Source organism: Dromiciops gliroides, chromosome 3 (genome assembly GCF_019393635.1).
Source record: "Dromiciops gliroides isolate mDroGli1 chromosome 3, mDroGli1.pri, whole genome shotgun sequence".
NCBI lineage: Eukaryota > Metazoa > Chordata > Mammalia > Microbiotheria > Microbiotheriidae > Dromiciops > Dromiciops gliroides.
Genome location: NC_057863.1, coordinates 483989991 through 484007816, shown reverse-complemented (window position 1 = coordinate 484007816; position 17826 = coordinate 483989991). Strand labels below are relative to the sequence as shown.

Below are 17826 nucleotides of genomic sequence, written 5' to 3'. Positions count from 1 at the left end.
ACTCAATAGTTGGCTAAGGCCCATGGGTAGATTCAGGCAAGTCATTAATCTTTCTATGGCATAATGGAAAGAACAATGAATTTGGGGTTAGAAGAACTGGATTCAAATTTCACCTTTGCTACTCATTACTTTGGAAAAGTCACCACCTTTCTCAACCTTAGTTTACCTATCTGCAAAATGAGAGGGTTTGACTAGGGGATCCAGCTCTCACTTCACCTCCAGCTCAAAATTGTTCCATCCATCCTCAGTTTCAGTCAAGAATCCTTGAGGGAGGTTTTGCATATAGAAAATAGATCCATGGAGTTGTCAAGATTTGGATTCATTCAAGAGTCACACAGAGAAATGAGAGGTTTTAAGAGGTCATCTACTCCATTTCCTTGCTCTAAACAGCACTTAACATAATTTCTGCCAACAATTGTCTTAAAAACATCCATGGAAGGGGCAGCTAGGTGGTGCAGTGGATAAAGCACCGGCCCTGGATTCAGGAGGACCTGAGTTCAAATTCAGCCTCAGACACTTGACACTTACTAGCTGTGTGACCCTGGGCAAGTCACTTAACCCTCACTGCCCCGCCCCCCAAAAATGTCCATGGGAGTCAGGGTCACCGCTCCCCAAGAAGCATCTCCCCCATTCTCCAAGTCTGCCCTGGCAAGCACAGCTGAATCATCCTCTCCCCCCTCCAAGAGGTAGAAGGTAGAAGGGCCTATTGCAGTACAGTCTCCTCCAGAGAAAGGAAAGGGGGGGGGGCATGGACATAGAAGAATATAAGGAGAAAGTCTCTTTCTCTCTACTAGATTTATTTTGTGATTTTTTTTAGAGGAAGCTAACATCTGAGTTCTTTCCCTAGCCTTTGCTCTTCACAAGTGATTAAAAAAACCAAACCACAACCTATGAATTGTGAAAATGTAACATAAAATGGTAACATCAGATCGTCCCTATTCTGTGCACCGAGGAAGAACAGACTAGTCCAGCTCTTACTCTTAGATGCAGAAGGGCAGTCTATTTGTATTCCGAAGCTGGGGGTAGGGAACTGCTGTATTTTTTAAAATAAAAGTAAAAAGGACAGCTTCTTTGCTTATGGGGCTTCTTTGGGTTGACTTTTGATCTCAAGGCTGGTGAATATCTCAAATTTCACAGAATTTTAGAGGCCAAATATGTTTCTGTCTTTCCTTCTCAGGCCTCAAAGGACCGAGAGAAGAATGAACACTGCCAGTAGCATCCATTTATTATTGTCAAGATTAGAAACAAGGGGCTTATTACTCTGCTTGCTCAAAAGGCTCAGGGGCTAAGGAGTGAGTCTGTGGCTAAAGAGGTTTTCAAGTTGGAAGGAAGTTGGAACTGGCTCTATGACTGAAATTCACAGGAAGCAGAAAGTGATCTTTTTCAAAAGATGAGGATTTAACTTGATGTGATTTCAGAATATTCAGTTACTTGAACCAGTCCCTTTTCATAACTAATGCAAATAATAATTAGATTCCCATAATAACACCAATTCTGTATGTTGCAGCAAAATGCCCTACCTGGTCCTGGCTGAAGACTGTTTATAGTTAATTCTGAGGGGATACCATTATAAGTGTATGTGCATGTGTTGTATGTAACTTAGGTTGGCACAGCAGATAGTGCACTGGGCCTGGAGTTGAGGAAAGAAGGAAGACTCATCTTCCTGAGTTCAAATCCAGCCACAGACATTTCCTACCTGTGTGACTCTGGGAAAATCTCTTAACCCTGTTTGCTGGAGAAAAAATGAGCTGGAGAAGGAAATGGCAAACTATTCCAGCATCTTTGCCAAGAAAACCCCAATTGGGGTCACGAAGAAGAGTTGGACAGGACTGAAACAACTGAACAACAACAGCCACTCAATTACACTTTTCTCCTCAGGAAAAAAAGCACTGGGGCCAATTTCTAACATGTGGGCATTTTCCCACACTGTATATGCTATTTTGCTGATGCAAAAAAAACTATAGTGTGGTTTGCAAATACTACCAAATGAAATAATACATGCTTCTGAACATCACTAGAATATGTATACAAAGTACCCTAGAGACATTAAAAACATCCTTCATTGCATATGTTTGGGAGACTATGAAGAAGAATGTTCAACAAAGTGTCTCTCCTATGTTCCCTATCCAGGTGGGGTCATCCTTCATCCTCTGCTTCAGAAATAGTAACACCACAGGGTTGACTAGTGAAAAGCTTTGAATGACCAACTATATCTAGAAAGTATATGCAAACAACTCTCAAAGCTTTGATTTGTAGTAGGTAAGACACTTGAATATGGGGGTAGGGGACAGGGTAGGGGCTGTAGTAAATGACCAAACTGCTGAAAACACAATTTCCTCTTTGGAACATCACTATCAAAAGCTGAATATGCCAACTAGAAGGAAGTGCTTACTGTCCAAAATTATTCTACCATTTTTACTTAGCAGATATTCCTTGAGTAATATTTTTTTTCCACTCCAAAATACTAAAGACTATACAAATGTCAAGAAATAAAGCCCCATGTCTTGCAGTGCTTATAAATGGACAAAGGAGCAGAACATCACAGAACCTCCAAATGGTACCGGATCTTAGCAGCTCTTTTGCCCAGAGTGCACCTGAACAAGAATCCCTTCTAACATCTCAAACACGTTCTAACCCAGCCTCTGCAAGATTTCCAGGAAAGAGGAGCCACCTCCTTCCTGTGGGAGCCCATTCTACCTTTCTATAGTTTCAGGGGTGAGGAAGGCTGTTCTTATATCCAGTTTAAAATTTTTCTCTGTGCCTTCAATCCACTGCTTCTAGTTTTGATTCTGGGCTCAACACTAGCCAATCTAATTCATCGCTATGATAGCCATCTTCAACTATATGAGTAACAATAACAACAAGAACAAGTAGCATTTAAAAAACATTTTAGAGTTTGCACAATGTTTTATAAATATTATCTTAGTTTATACTCATGTCAACCATGGGAGGTAAGGTACTTAATTCTTCTCATTTTTCAGATGAGAAAACCGGAATAAACAGAGTTTCAGTGACTTGGTATCAAACAGTATCTGAGATGAAATTGGAACTCAGGTCTTCCTGACTCCAAGTCCATCACTCTCTCCATTGCTCCACATGGCCTGTGAAGACAGCCAGCATGTCACCCCTAAGTTTGGCTGCTATGGAAGACTTCTCTTCTTCAGTTTCAACCCTTCTAGTCCCACTGATTGATCGTCAAAGGCCTTCCCCATATGGTTGTTCTCTTCTGAACCCTAACTGTGGTGGGCAGAAGTGAATGCAATCGTTCAGATTGGTCTGGCTAGAGAATAGAGGAAAGGTTGCTACCTCTGCTTCTGGAGACTCTGTCTCTTTTGATACAGCTTAATATAAATGAGGCTTTTTGGGGCTGCTATCACATATGTTAATTCATATTGAGCTTGTGGTCTACTGAGACCTTTTCCAGGTGAGCTGCTGTACAGCCACGTCTTCCCTATCTTATATTTGTGGGGCTGACTTTTTTGGAAATCTAATGTAAGACTTTACATTTATCTCTATACTATGTTGGGGTCCTCTCTCTCTTCCCCTCTCCAAGAATAAATGTGTACCCAGTATCATCAACATTATGTGTTGATCAACTGTGATAGCCTAGATTCTTCTCACCAATACCACGGTACAAGAAAGTTCCAAAGGACTCATGATGGAAAAGGCTCTCCAAATCCAGAAAAAAAAAGAACTGTGGAATTTGGATGCTGATTGAACCATACTATTTCTTTTGTTTTTGGTGCTGTTTTTCTTTTTTGAGGTTTTTCCTTTTTGCTCTGATTCTTCTCTTATAACATGACTAATGCAGAAATATGTTTAATGTTATTATATATATAAAACCTATATCAGATTACCTGCTGTCTGGGAGAGGGGGGGAGGGAGGGAGAAAAATTTGAAATTAGAAATCTTATAAAAACAAATGTTGAAAACTATCTCTACATGTAACTAGAAAATAATAAAATACTGTTTTTTTTTTTTTTTTGTGAGGCAATTGGGGTTAAGTGACTTGCCCAGGGTCACACAGCTAGTAAGTGTTAAGTGTCTGAGGCCAGATTTGAACTCAGGTACTCCTGACTCCAGGGCTGGTGCTCTATACACTGTGCCACCTAGCTGCCCCATAAAATACTTTTATTAAAAAAAAGAATAGGGGGCAACTAGGTAGTGCAGTGGATAAAGCACTGGCTTTGGATTCAGGAGGACCTGAGTTCAAATCCGGCCTCAGACACTTGACACTTAACTAGCTGTGTGACCCTGGGCAAGTCACTTAACTCCCATTGCCCTGCAAAAAAAAAGAAAAAAAAAAGAATAAATGTTTACCCTTCCCCTTCCTATGACATTAACAGTTCTAGAAATCTAGTCAGATGACTCAGACCCAATTTAAGGAGAATGAGAACATTCAAAGAGCTCAATTGGCCTGGTTTTACCTTTATAATTAGTCATGCTGGCTTAGTGGCCCTGGACAAGTCACTTCTATGTTAAGTGCTCCCAGTCCCTCTCTAAGACTATATTTTGCTAAAAGGATGCTGAGGAAGTTTCCTCATCTGGCAGTTTCCCATACCATTGAATTCTTTTATTTCTATCCTTGGCCTAAGTCATTCCCCTAGTCCTTTCTTGCCTGTCTCCTCATCTTCTACTTGCCCTTTTTATCTTCTAGCAGGTTCTCGATTATACTCTTCCATAACCTTAATTTGCACCTCTTGTCCTTCATGGTGTTACTTATTATTTATGTCTGTTATCTCATTAGTACAGGAGACTAAGGTTTTGACTTGGTTGTTCAAATTAAAGTCTGAATATACTTTTTCTTTTCCTATCTCATCAGGCCCAAAGAAAGCTATGAGGAGGCCTGAGGTTTAGCCCTGCATTTTATCTGAGCTTTCATATTACTTGACTATGCTCTGGTAACTCCAACAGTTCAAGGTAACAACAGTGTCCATATTTTTGGTGACGGTGCCAACACTTGTGGCTCAGCGTGAGTGTGAAAGTCTATGGACTGGGCATGGGAGGAAGCTGTCTTAGAAAGGCCATGAACTTTCCTCCTTTGCCCAGGGCCTATCATTCATCATACTGGCATTACTGACTAGAGCCCATTGCTTAATCACTGTGGAGCTAGAGAATAAACGGTTTCTTTCTCCAGTCTGAGAAAGAACCCAAGGAGTTATTCATTAGTAAGTGTGAATAATGCCTAAGTAGCACCACCTAAGGGGTGTTCGGTTGGGCAGAGGAAGAGGTATTACTTGAATAAACACTAGCATTAGGAGCACAATACAAAAGGAAGATTAGCTGAGCTCGCTCCACAGGCCACCAAAACTCAAGGTCCTTTGCTTTATTAAGCAAGTCGCTCCCATCCCTTCCTTTAACACAGGAGCTCCATGAAAACAGGGGCTATTTTTGCCTTTCCTTGTATCTCCAGAGCTTAGCACAGTGCCCTGGCACTGTGCTAGGCCCTTTACAAAAATCTCATTTGATTCTCACAACAACCCTGGGATGTAGGTGCTATTAGTAGAAGTTAAGTGACTTGTCTAGGGTCACACATCCAGAAAGTATCTGAGACAGAATCTGAACTTGGGTCTTCCTAACTTCAGGTTCTCCAGGGCTCTATCTACCGTGCCACCTAATTACTTCTTTTTTTTCCCTTTTTTTTTGTGTGGGGCAATGAGGGTTAAGTGACTTGTCCAGGATAACACAGTTAGTTAAGTGTCAAGTGTCTGAATTTGAACTCAGGTCCTCTTGAATCCAGGGCCGGTGCTTTATGCACTGTGCCACCTAGCTGCCCCACCTAATACATGCTCCTTGACTAGATTTTCCCTTGCATTGTTAAGAGCTACTAATTCTTTTCTCTCACTAAAGAAATCTCTCATGAGTAGTCAGATGTATTTGAGAGTGGCCAACAGCTTACATTTGTCCTACATAGATAAATCTGTTGAATAATAACAATAACATTGCATGTGTACTGGCTAAGTGCTTTAGAATTACCATCTCATTTGATCCTCACAACCCTGGAAGGTGGGTGCTATTATTCCATTTTACAGATGAGAAATCTGCAAACAGCAGTCATGTGGCTTGCCCAGACTCACATAAGGAGTGTATGAGGCTAGATTTGTACTCAGGTCTTTCTGATTCCAGGCCCACTGCTCTATCCACTGAGCCACCTAGCTTCTATAAACAACAATAAAGGAGAAAAGAGACAGCCTGATTTAGTGGATAAAGAGCTAATATCAAATCCAGGAAGAGCAGGGTTCAAATTCTGCCTTTGATATATGCTGGCTGTGTGACTCTGGGTGAGTCACTCACCTCAGTTATCTACACAGCTCTCTAAGATTATAAACTGCAGAGGGGCATTGGCAGAGGGAGTTTCCTTACCTGGGGGTTGACTATACTAATGAAATCCCAAGTCCAGTCCCTGTCTCTACCTGAATTTCTGGTCAGGAATGGAACGATGGCTTTTCAAGGTGCCTAACCCACACCCACCAAAGAGAAGATCAGGGCTTTCTAGGCTATGAAGAGCAAAAGGAAGAGTGAGTGGGACACCAACAATCTGCTCAGGGGGCTGTGGGTGTACAGAAATTCAAATGTGAATTCAAAATTGCCCTAGGAATTGCCCTTAAATTCATGTTTTCTCCTTAAATTTGGTTAGTCCATTGTATTCAGTGATTCCAGGAAGGGAAAGCCTAATCATCAACCAGCTTGCACCAAATAAATCCATTTTATCTCAAGTACTTTGGGGTTGCCCACAAAACAATGAGAAGAATCGAGTTTCTGTAGGATTATGTCCAAGTTGTAACTCAATTTTAGGAGGGGTTTCTGGTTATCAGTTACCAGCTAACTGGAATGTCTTACTTTCTGAGATCAATCAGAGCTGGAGGAGAGGGAGACCCTGAGGAGGGTCTTTAAATTGAAAAGCAAACAATCCACTGATAATGAAGCAGAAATGTAATCAACCAAGATCTTCTGAGAACCTCTTAAAGAACCCATCTTTAGCTGGAATGTTTAATGCAGATATCTCCACTATGTAAACAGCATAATGAAATAATCTTTGCCTCTGTAAATCTGCCTTCCACAGCTTCTATTTGCTGGCCATGTGGGGCAAATGAAATCGACATTTTACAAAAGCAGCCAAATGGTTCCTGGGTGTTTTCTGAAAGGATGCAACCAACCATCAGCACTAATTAATCAGCTGCTGAAGTCTGCTATGGGAGTGGAATTGATCTTACAGAAGTACATATTTGTCAGGAAAGATGGGAAGTTTACATCTGATTATTGCCTTTAAGACAAAAGGCAAAAATAAATATATTATAGTCATCCTTGAGATCTAGAGGTGGGGTCCAGAATGCTCCTCTCATCTCAGTCATTAGTGAACTTTAGGTCATTTTACCTCTGTGAACTAACTTGCCCTCTCCATAAAATAAGAGGGGAGTAGCACATGGAAACTCAAATACTTTGTTAGAATGCTGTAATTAAAACCCCTACTATAGCACTAGGCTTTAACAAAATGACTCTTCCCACTAAAACCAACCACAAAGACATTTGTGATAAAGTGAACTGAACCTTATTTTGCTGCATTTCACATGAGTTGTAGTTTAAAACTGTTTATTTTATTCATTATATAAAAATGTACCCATGGGGCCAAAGACCTCTTATATTTTTCATTATATGTGATAGCTCAGGCATGTTTCAACTTCCTTAAGATTGACTTTCTTCATCCTCTTGTTCCTGCATCTTAAATGCAAATATGGTCACCAGGAAATCCCATTTGGATAATCCAGTGTCATTTCCTGGACCATTCATTTCCTTTGTTTCACTAATGCTTTCTCTTACCTGTTCCAGAGTTTTTGTCTGTAAGGATGGGGATTTAAATCAACCTCCTTTGATGGTCACATTCACTGTCCAATTGTTCCTTTAAGAACTTTCCCTTATAATTAAAACTCTTCTCCATTCCCTTGACCCAACTCAATTTCACATTAAGGTCTGTATTAGAAATAGATCTTATCCCTTTCAAGTATTCCATGGAAGGTATTTCATTCATATTTCCCAATAAAGCTCTTCTTTTCTGGACTATATCAACATAGCTCTCTTTTGCCCCTAATATCTTATTACTTAGCTTCTGACTGCTAGTGGGTTTTCCCCCCATATCCTTTCTAAACTTCAGGGATTTATAAAGTAACAAAATTTCTTTCCAACTGTTGCATATTTTTTTTCTCATAACTCTATTCCTCCTGAAAACAGCCTCAATATTTTTCATAGGATACTATACATGAATTCAAAAAATAATGCCAGTCTCATACTTAGTTTCTAGATTGCCATCTTTCAGTTTTTCTCCCTGTTCTCCTGCAACCTTCCCTCTTCCCGCCTCAGCACCCCCCCCCCCGCCCCATCTTCTAAATATGAAATAATGATTTGTGATGTTCAGGTAACTGAATACTGCATCAATGATGCCATGGGGTTTGTTTTTTTTTTTTTAAATGGATTTCTCTAGCTTCTTGGGTTGATGCTAGAGTTTTAATTAACTTGAACATGCTTTAGAAATATTTCTGAATTTTTCCTTAGTTCACAGAATTGTAGATCTGGAATTGAAAGTCACTAATTGGCATCTGGGTCCAACCCCCTCATTTTGCAAATGAGAAAACTGAGGTCCAGGCAGGTAAGGTGACTTGCTCCAGTGTCATACTGATAGTTTCAGATTTGAACTTAGGATCTGAACTTAGGTCCTCTGATTCTCTAATTGTCACTTCTTCCACTGCACTGTGATTGCCTTCCTCAAAAGAGAAGTTAAATGACTTGGCTAAGGTCACACAATAAGAGGGTGGAAAGAGTACTGTACTAACAGATAGGAGACCTGGGTTCAAGGTGTGGTTCTGCCAATAACTGCATGACGTTAAGCAAGTCAGAGGATATCTCTAGGCCTCACTTCTCTCCTTCATCAAAGTTGGGGGAGGATGAGTTGGACTAGATATTCTGCAAGGTTCCTTTTGGTTCTCACACACCATCAAACTTGATCACAGAGTGCATCCATGATAGGAGCCCCAGTCTGACTGCCCAATCAGAATGACGTGTGCCAGTTCTGAGACAGGCTTCTCTACTAAAATGGTAAGAACATCTAAAAAAGTGGTTTAAAAATTTAAGAAGTCAAAATGATTATCCTCAAAAGAAAGTGCCCCCTCCCAAAAGAAAGTGTCTGAGCCTCAATATTTTAAGACTTTGCATGCTAAAAGATTCACATTCTGACTCAGAAGCAAAACAGTATCAAATGATTTTTTGGTTTTGAGAGATCAAGATTACTCTGTTTATGCAAAATACCTTAAGGGCTATTTTTCTTTAAGTCAAGTCCTCACTCAAAATATATTTGCATGTTTTTGAATTTAAAAAAAAAAAAATCTTAGTACCAGACTAAACCTGGAGTGGGAAGAAATGGCTTTTTTTATTTGTTTGAAAAGCTTGCAGAAGGACTTCAGGCTCTGCCCCATATTACACAAGGGCTGACCAGGCCTGGCTTTTCAGATGCAAAGGAAAGGTGAAAGGTTTGTAGCACCAAGCTAGAGGCCCTCAGCAAATGCTGAATCAGATTTCCCTTACTCTGCTCTCAAGGGCTCTATTGATTGAGCAGATCTTTCTTCACATGTGCCCTCATCAGTTGGGGGTGGGGGAGAAGAGGGGTGTCAACCAGCCGATCATGCATCCGTTTTCATGTACAAAGTAATAATGGAGGGGCAATAAGGAAGATAACTTGCTCTAAGAGGGTAAGGATAGCCATGCAGCTACATTTACCAAAGCAAAAGAGTAAGTTATACTTGGTGAAAAGCACTTAAGTGAAAGAAAATCCCAGGGCCTTGCTGGTGAAAGACAAGTGCAGGGACTAGCAACATTTGATATTTAAACTGGACTGAAGCAAAGCACAGAAAATTCTCCCTTCGTTGCCTGCTCTCCTCACCTCCCAACAATGATGATTAGAAGGGAGGGGGGAAATGACCTAGATTAGTACAAGGTTTAGTTTGCAGATCTGAACTAGGTTTAAATGAGAGGCAAGCAAAGTAAAACCAGGAAACAAGATAAAAGTTTCATCTGCTAAAGATACTTTTCTTGTTTGTTATATTAACAATATTCCCTCAAAAAATACCAAAAACAAAAACAAACCAAACCAACAACCCTGAAATAAAAACTACTGTCTATACTATTGAAAATGATCAAAGCATTATTTTATGAAGTGTCTAAATTAAACCACACCCTTTAAAGAAATTTCTAAAATTAAAGCTTTCATTTTTAAACTGAATTAGATAGTCCCCCCTGACCCTTTCCCTAATGGGAAATCCTTATGAGAAGCCTTCTTCTGGAGTGAAGGGAAAACAAAAAGTCCCCGCCCCCGCAAGTTAGCAAGGAAGCCTATTTTTGATTTTATACAAAACAGTGCAAAGTATGTCATTTGCATGTCTACTGTGCAACGTAAAGAGAAGGTCTTACTGCCTCATTGTTGTTTAGAAGATGTTGTTGGAGATTATAGTGTGTGAAAAATATATAGTGTACCAATAAATGAAGGACATTATTCAATGAAAACATTTAAAGCAAGGGGGGGGGATCAATTTGCTTAATAACCAAGCATTGCTCTGCTTCCTTATCCTTTATTTCCAAACTTGCATTACCTCAGTAATAGGCAAACTAAAGATTCTTAGGTACTAGGATGAATAAGTCATTTCTTTGTACTCCTATTGCTCCAAACACAAAGCTCTCATGGGACTCTTCTCTTCTGTCATAGGCTACATGTATTACTCTAGTAGAATGTAAGCTCCTTGAGAGCAGGAAATATATCTCCCATTTCCAGAACCGTTGAATTGAAACTTCCCTCATCCAGACCCTGATCGCAAGTTTACTGTGGCCTCACTTTAATTTCCTTCTACTTTTGCTTCTTCCTGTCCTCTCCCTTAACCCCTAAAGGCTAGTCAATAGCTGCATTTCAATATGACAGCCAATTTGATAAACTTATTATTTAGATGTGTTAATGGGATTGTGCAATGATCAATTGTGATAGACTTAACTCTTCTCAGCAATACAATGATCCCAGACAATGACAAAAAACTCATAGTGGAAAATGCTCTCCAGATTCAGAAAAAGAACTATGGAGTCTGAATTCAGATTGAGCCGTGCTATTTTCACTATTGTTGTTGCTTTTTTTGTTATTGTTCTTATTTATTCTTGTGTTTTTTTCTTTTATTCTGATTCATCTCTTATAACATGACTAATGTGGAAATATATATTTAACATGATTGTAATGTATAACCTATATCAAATTGCTTGCTGGCTGTGAAGGGGAGAGAGAAGGGAGGGTGGGAATACAATTTGGAATTCAAAATATATCTATCTTTGCATATAATTGGGGAAAAATGAAAAATGAAAATAATAATTAAAAAAATAGATATGTTAATGGGAGTAGAGCACGCTATCTCTAGACCTCCCTCTCTCCTTTCTTTCCTATTCCAGGCAGAATTTATTGGGGAGTTTGTAGAGAAGAGCTTTCAGGTGCTCTGGGAGACCCTGCTGGGAGCACCAAGGGTTGATTCACACTTAGGACAGGGTGCCTGCTTCTAATTCAGACAGGCCTTGGGCCTTTTACAAGGACTGGCCCTCAACATGTCCCTTCCTGTGCAAATTGAAAGAGTCCATTGCCAAGGGCTCTTCTTCTTTAATTACATGCTAGCTTTGTTCCCCACAAGAGACTAGATAATACCTCTCCCAATCTAAATGCTATGTATAGCAGGCCAAGAGAACCCTGATGAAGCCTGGTGCTTCTTAGCTGCAGCTTCGCACAGACATTTCCAACTAGTGAAGAGGGCGCTGGAAAGCCTATGGTCAACAGAAATGTGTCCTTCTTCCCTCCACTACCCTCTCTCCTTAGATACAAATGGACTCCAGTTACTTGCTTTTCCCCTTGAAAAGTATGTGGGTAAACATGAATATCAGAGGTGCCAGCAGGGGCCCTCAGCAGGTCTGAGAAGAGGCAGCAGGGAGGCCACACCACTATAATGCAGCTTTCAGCAATTATACAAATTTCTAAACTATGTGTATAGTCATGGTCTCATACGGGAGGGAAAACACAGCTGAAGAATCCCCCCTCCCCCAAACTCCACTTTCCCCTGCCCAAGGACAAGCCCACCAATGGAAGCAGGTGTGAGAGAGCTGGACTCCACACAAAAGAGATAAAAAAGAACAATTCTGAGGCTAGACTCAGGAGTCTACAACATGAGCACAAAGCCAGCACCTCCAGCAGACTGGAGCACTTCCCCATTTATCTCGTTCACAGATGGACCACACAGAAAATCTGGGAGCAATTAGGAGAGAGGAAAAACAAACTCATTGGGAGGTGGAGTTGGGATTGGGGGATGGATTCCTTACATCATCCTCATGCCAGCTATTGGAGAAAGGGATGTGTATGGATGAAGACAGATAAAGGAGCTTGCAGTCTGAACTTGGGAAAACAGGACTCTATGGAAACACTGAGCACCGCCCCCCCCCCCCGCAAAAAAACCCATGAGCCACAATGTTGTTAAGTTTTTATGATGACTAGACAATATGTAAACATGAATGAGGAAGGTGAGCAAAGTCTAGACACATGTGCATACAGTGTAGGCTCCAACTTCCTCCTGATAGAGTCAAATATATTTCAATCTGCCTTAAAATTTTAAAGAAGGAATTGTCATCAATAAAAATGTGTCTCTTCTCAAAACTATCTGTGCAAATAGCAGCCATATAATGCTGATTATCATTAAAAAGTCTTGAATAAATATGGAAATCCCTTCAAATTCCCCCACATAACCCTCTTGAAAAGAGTTGAAATGCTTTCTTTTTCTATCAGGCTCTTCCCCTCTTTTCACAAACTGCCTTTTTTCTGACCCTATCCCTAACAAACGAGAAGGAGTAATGGTAAACATCTAAATAGCCACTGATAAAAAGCACTGCTGGAAGTCTCCAGGGTTTTCCATTATCTGTGGTGGCAAAGGTAGAGCTCATTCTCTGATAGGGCATGTTCTGCTGAGGCCCAGGTAGTGAATGAACGGCTGCTAATTTGTTATTTATTTTATCTCATGTGTGGCTACATACAGAACATGCCTGTCCTTCCAAAGTTATGGCCTTTTCTCTATAATAAACTAGGTCCTATATTGCCTTGATTTATGAAGAAGTTGTCATTATAACAATAAAATCTTTCCTTTGGGGAGTGACTCAGACTCTGAGGTTTTTCCCCTTTACACCTCAGTGAATACACAATACAAGTAGGTTCCCACCTTATCACCCAATGCCATGTTCATATAGTTCTCCAGTTTTTTTTTATATAAAGGTATAGAACAATTCCAGAACGACCATCCAACCAAATACTAACCCTCTTAATTAAATCTTTTTTTCTAAGGGGGGAAGGGCAGTTTATTACAAATATAGTTTGTTAACAATTCTTTATTAATAGCTTATTTTTAGCTTACAAAGAAAGTTTCTTAAAATTCAATTTATCATGCCACTTTTGTGGTAATAAATGAAGCAACAGTGGACCTTTTTTCTTTGGGCCCTTTATATCAATCCGAAGAAATTATTACATAAGAATTAGTCATGTCACTCTAGACTGTAAGCTCCTTGAGGGTGGAGACTACTTTGGTTTTGGTTTTTGTATCCTCAGACCTTGATAGAGTACCCAGCACAGAGTAGGTGTTTAATAATAATGCTTGTTCGATTGTTAAAGAGCTCTTTTCACTGAGGGATGTGCATAATTCCTTTATTTCCAAAAAGACATATCCCAAACTGAAAGAATGTTGATCTTCTCTATTAGGATGCAAACTTTTCCCAGACATCAGGCTTTCTTCTCTTTGCTAATTTATGCAGTTTTTGTCAAATCTAATTTAATCACCATAACTGAACATGCCATGAAATGGTTCCATGCTGTGAACAAGGACTCATTTGCATGACCTGCTGTCAGAGATGTCTGGCCTGCTGGTGTGCAGAAGGCAAAGGAGGTGAGGAGGTGTAATCATTTAAACATATACACAGAGAGTAGCTATAGCTCATGTGACAGTCACACTGCCACCAGGAAAAAGAATTAATAAGATCATCAGGCCCCCTCCAAGTGGCATGGTAAGAAGGGAGGCACATGGCCCTTGAAGATCAGCATGCTGAGGAATCCACATTGGCAGCCCTGTACATTAGCAAGAAACCAAACAGCGCATAAATTCTGAGCAGAGGGTGACTGGGCCAGAGTTTTCTTTTGCTTTCCAATCCTCTTTGGTAATGCTGCTGAGCCTGATCTCATCTACCCTAAGTCAGAATAACTGTTTTTCTCATTTTCCACACTGGATTCAATTTGGTGATGACAGGCCACAATACAGAATCCAGTAAGTGGAGAAAGAGCCTATCCCAAGGACAGGTTTGGTGGTTAGGATAGCCTGTGTTCCACACTGCCATATAGAGACAGAGGCTAAAGTCTCAGATTTGTTTACTTCCTGAGGTAAAAATGATATTTTGGGGGAGAGAGGGGGAAAAGTATAAGTAAATCATGATTATTCTCAAAATTGGGAAGGTGGAGAGAGACATGGGAGAAAGATATGGGGAAAGGGGTAGGGAGAATTGATATATATATATGTATATATATATTTTTTAAGAATAGGATGGAATTGCCCCACCTCTTTCCATTACTATCACGAAGCATAGTTTTTCCCAGCTCTCTGGACTTAGTTTCCAACTCCTGAACCTGCTCCAGCAAAGTTTTATGGTAGGTATGCTTGGCCCTGTATCATAAGGGAAAGACAAAAAGAGAAGACAACACATGAGGTTTACACAGATCTAAAAAGACCCCATATTCCCCTCTCAGAACAGAGATGTTCATTCATGGCCACGGGAAGGCTTGGGATATAATGAGGCATTCAAAGCCTCCATGCAAGATACAAGGCATAAAAACCGGGAAGCCTTACCAGGATGCTGCTGGTCAGAGGAAGCTTCTGGTCTATGAAGAGCGTAATTATTCATCTATTCCATAGAACACTTACTGTCTTATGAAAACTCTAAAGATCTGGGGTTGAATTGTGGAGACCCTGTAGTCACGGGACTGTCCCAGACCTCAGCCTTTCCAATGAAAAACCTGATGATTCACTGAATACTTAGCGAGTCGAGAAGACACGGTTCCAATCTGTCCTGAAAGACCTTTTCATTGAAAAGGATTGAAAACCTGATGTGAGGAGCTGATCATCTTGGTCCTTACAAACCTCATCCAAATGGTCATTTATGGATACTGCTTCATTCCCTAAGCCTAAGGCTGTGAAAGAAACATGTGTGTGGTGGGGTTTGACTGTGTCAAGCATTGCTCTTCTGCCCTTTTCCATAGGCAGCTATTATACAAATTGTAACATGGTAGGGAGGTTTATCCTGGCAGAGCTCACATCCTTGGAGTGAAGATTCTGACCTCAAACCTGGAAGGCAATGAACGTATCAAGACACCCATGCTGCATTTTCTCTGGCTAACCACTTTCCATTAGACTCTATCATTATCTTACTTGATGAGCTCAATATCTCCTGTGAAATGAGTTGGATATTAATAATGCTCATAAAAATAAAGTTTATAAACTAAAAAATTAATATAAACCTAAGAATTTCTCCTCTTCCCCACAATATCTTTTATTCAGCAATAATATAGTGTCTGAATTCCAGACATTTTCTGAGCTGTCCTCTTAAGAAACAAGCTTACCTCTTCTCCTTGAAGATTTTAGAACATCATAGTTTTGACCTAAGATCAATCATATTACTGTTCTTATAATGACCTCTACATACTTAAAAAAAATCACTAAAACTTTTGTCATTATTCTCATGCAATATGTTGAGCACAGGATCTCTTCAAAGTAGAGAGACAAATCATTCTGGGCCTAGAAAATTACCACTTGGCAAACAACATGGTCAAAGAAAATTGAAGAGAAAGCAATCAGAAGCATTCTGGGAAGATCTGGGCAAAGTAAAGCTGTAAGATGGCAAAGAACTGAGATATTATCAACATATGCTAGGATCCCTTGTTTATTAAAAACAAATAAACAAACAAACTTTGTGCATTTTGCTGTACCACACAAGAGATTCATCTAACCATTTCTGGTTAGTAGGACTCAAAGGTAGAAGAGAGAAGACCTAACACATCTGTCCTAGGAATGAAGGAAGATAGGTGAGCACTCTCACCTAAGTCACCAATGTTAAAATCCTTAGATTCAAACAAAAGTGAGCAGAAGCTTTCAGCCTTCATTTCTAAAGCTGGCATTTGTAGAGTTTTTAGGTGGTAATAAAATATTCAGAAATTTAATTATTAACACTTAGAAAATTAAAAAACCTTAATTTATATGTAAATTATTGCATTTATATATATAAAAATCTCTCTATATACACATCCATATTTAAAAACTGACCCCATGTTGTGTAATTTTCAACGAGACATAATTTAGCTATACAGACCACATTTTTAATGTCACTATGTGTCCAATAATGTTCAAATCTTGATTATATATTTATACATACCTATATTTAACTGAAATGAATTCTGCTAAGATAAAACACCAACTGCTCACACTCTATATTAATCTGTAACTGATGAGTACTCCAAAGGCTCTGTATATGTATATGGTTTATCCTCTCCCCAGAGTAAGTAACATATCAATAAAAAGCTTATCACATATCTAAATATTTAAATAAATACCATCACATTGGTGAGATTATCATTACAGATAAAATGTTGTGGCTTAAAGACAAAACTGTGACAATTTTATGGAAACCAAATAGTATGTATATGGTAGTGGGATATCCAAAAGGACACTGAGCTATACTGCCACTTAATATGGCTAAATGTCATTGCTTGTTTTGAGCATTTCCTTTTTATTATGCCCATTTTTGACAGACCATCTGTAAAGCATGCCAGCTGCATTTAACTCAAAGGTAAGGACAGGTACTGCTTCCCCAACTTATGAACACCTGACTCCTAAGTTACCTCATATCCCCAAATATCTGGCTGGCCTGTGCTATTTGAGGTAGGCTCTTCCCAGAGACTGAGAATTGGTTGTACTGAGTCACGGTCCCTTCCCTGAGAGAAGTAATTTTAGAACAGACCAGTATTAGTGGAGGGGAACTAAGGACTCTGGATTAATATTATGTTCAGTATGGACAGGTATTGAACCTAATGATGCAGTATTCATAATAACTATGCTTATTTGCACAACGCTCATTTGTTGGCATATTTTTATGGTCTCTTCTTTGATCCTTGTAGAATCCTGTAAGATAGGCAGACAGGTCTAATTAGACTCATTTGATGCATGAGTCAACTTTAAGTGACATGTTCAATGTAACATATCTAATAAGTGTGAAAACTGAGATAAAATCAAACCCAGGGCTCCTGACTTAAAGTCTTGTTCGTGTTCTCACCACCCCCCCCCTAAAAAAAGTCCTAAAATTGGACAAGTGACTCCAGAATCTTTGCTTGGAAATATGTACTTGTGAATTAAGTATGTCCTAATACTAAGAGGTCAACAGGTGTTTACCAATTAGTCACTGGCATCTCATTGAAGAACCAATGTGAACCAGGATTTTGTGTTGCTGAGATATGCTTTAAATGTAGTAAATTTGCTAGGGCTACTTTGAACAGCCCCCATCTAGATTAAATACTGTTAAAATAGCAGTGAGTTGGATCCTGGTACAAACCTCTGTGTTAGTATTAAGTATTAGAATAATCTCTGACCAATGGGCAGGTTTTAAGTTTTCAACTGTGTTAGAAGCCTGAATATTAGAAATCTTGTATTTTCCATACCTTTTCCATCATCTTAGTTTCTTTTCTTGCCT

At 39.6% G+C, this 17826-nt stretch overlaps 1 protein-coding gene across 5 annotated transcripts in view; it reads right to left on the bottom strand.

Moving 5' to 3' along the window:
• ATP8A2 (ATPase phospholipid transporting 8A2) overlaps positions 1 to 17826 on the bottom strand; it is a 787448-nt gene that overhangs the window by 31858 nt on the left and 737764 nt on the right. For 4 of the 5 annotated variants that reach the window (XM_043998326.1, XM_043998328.1, XM_043998329.1 and 1 more), the window contains exon 35: positions 14649 to 14753. The exons of the other annotated variant lie outside the window; for it this stretch is intronic. In XM_043998326.1, coding sequence (XP_043854261.1) covers positions 14649 to 14753 — 105 coding nt within the window. The remainder of the gene's footprint in view (positions 1 to 14648; positions 14754 to 17826) is intronic. 5 annotated transcript variants of the gene reach the window in all.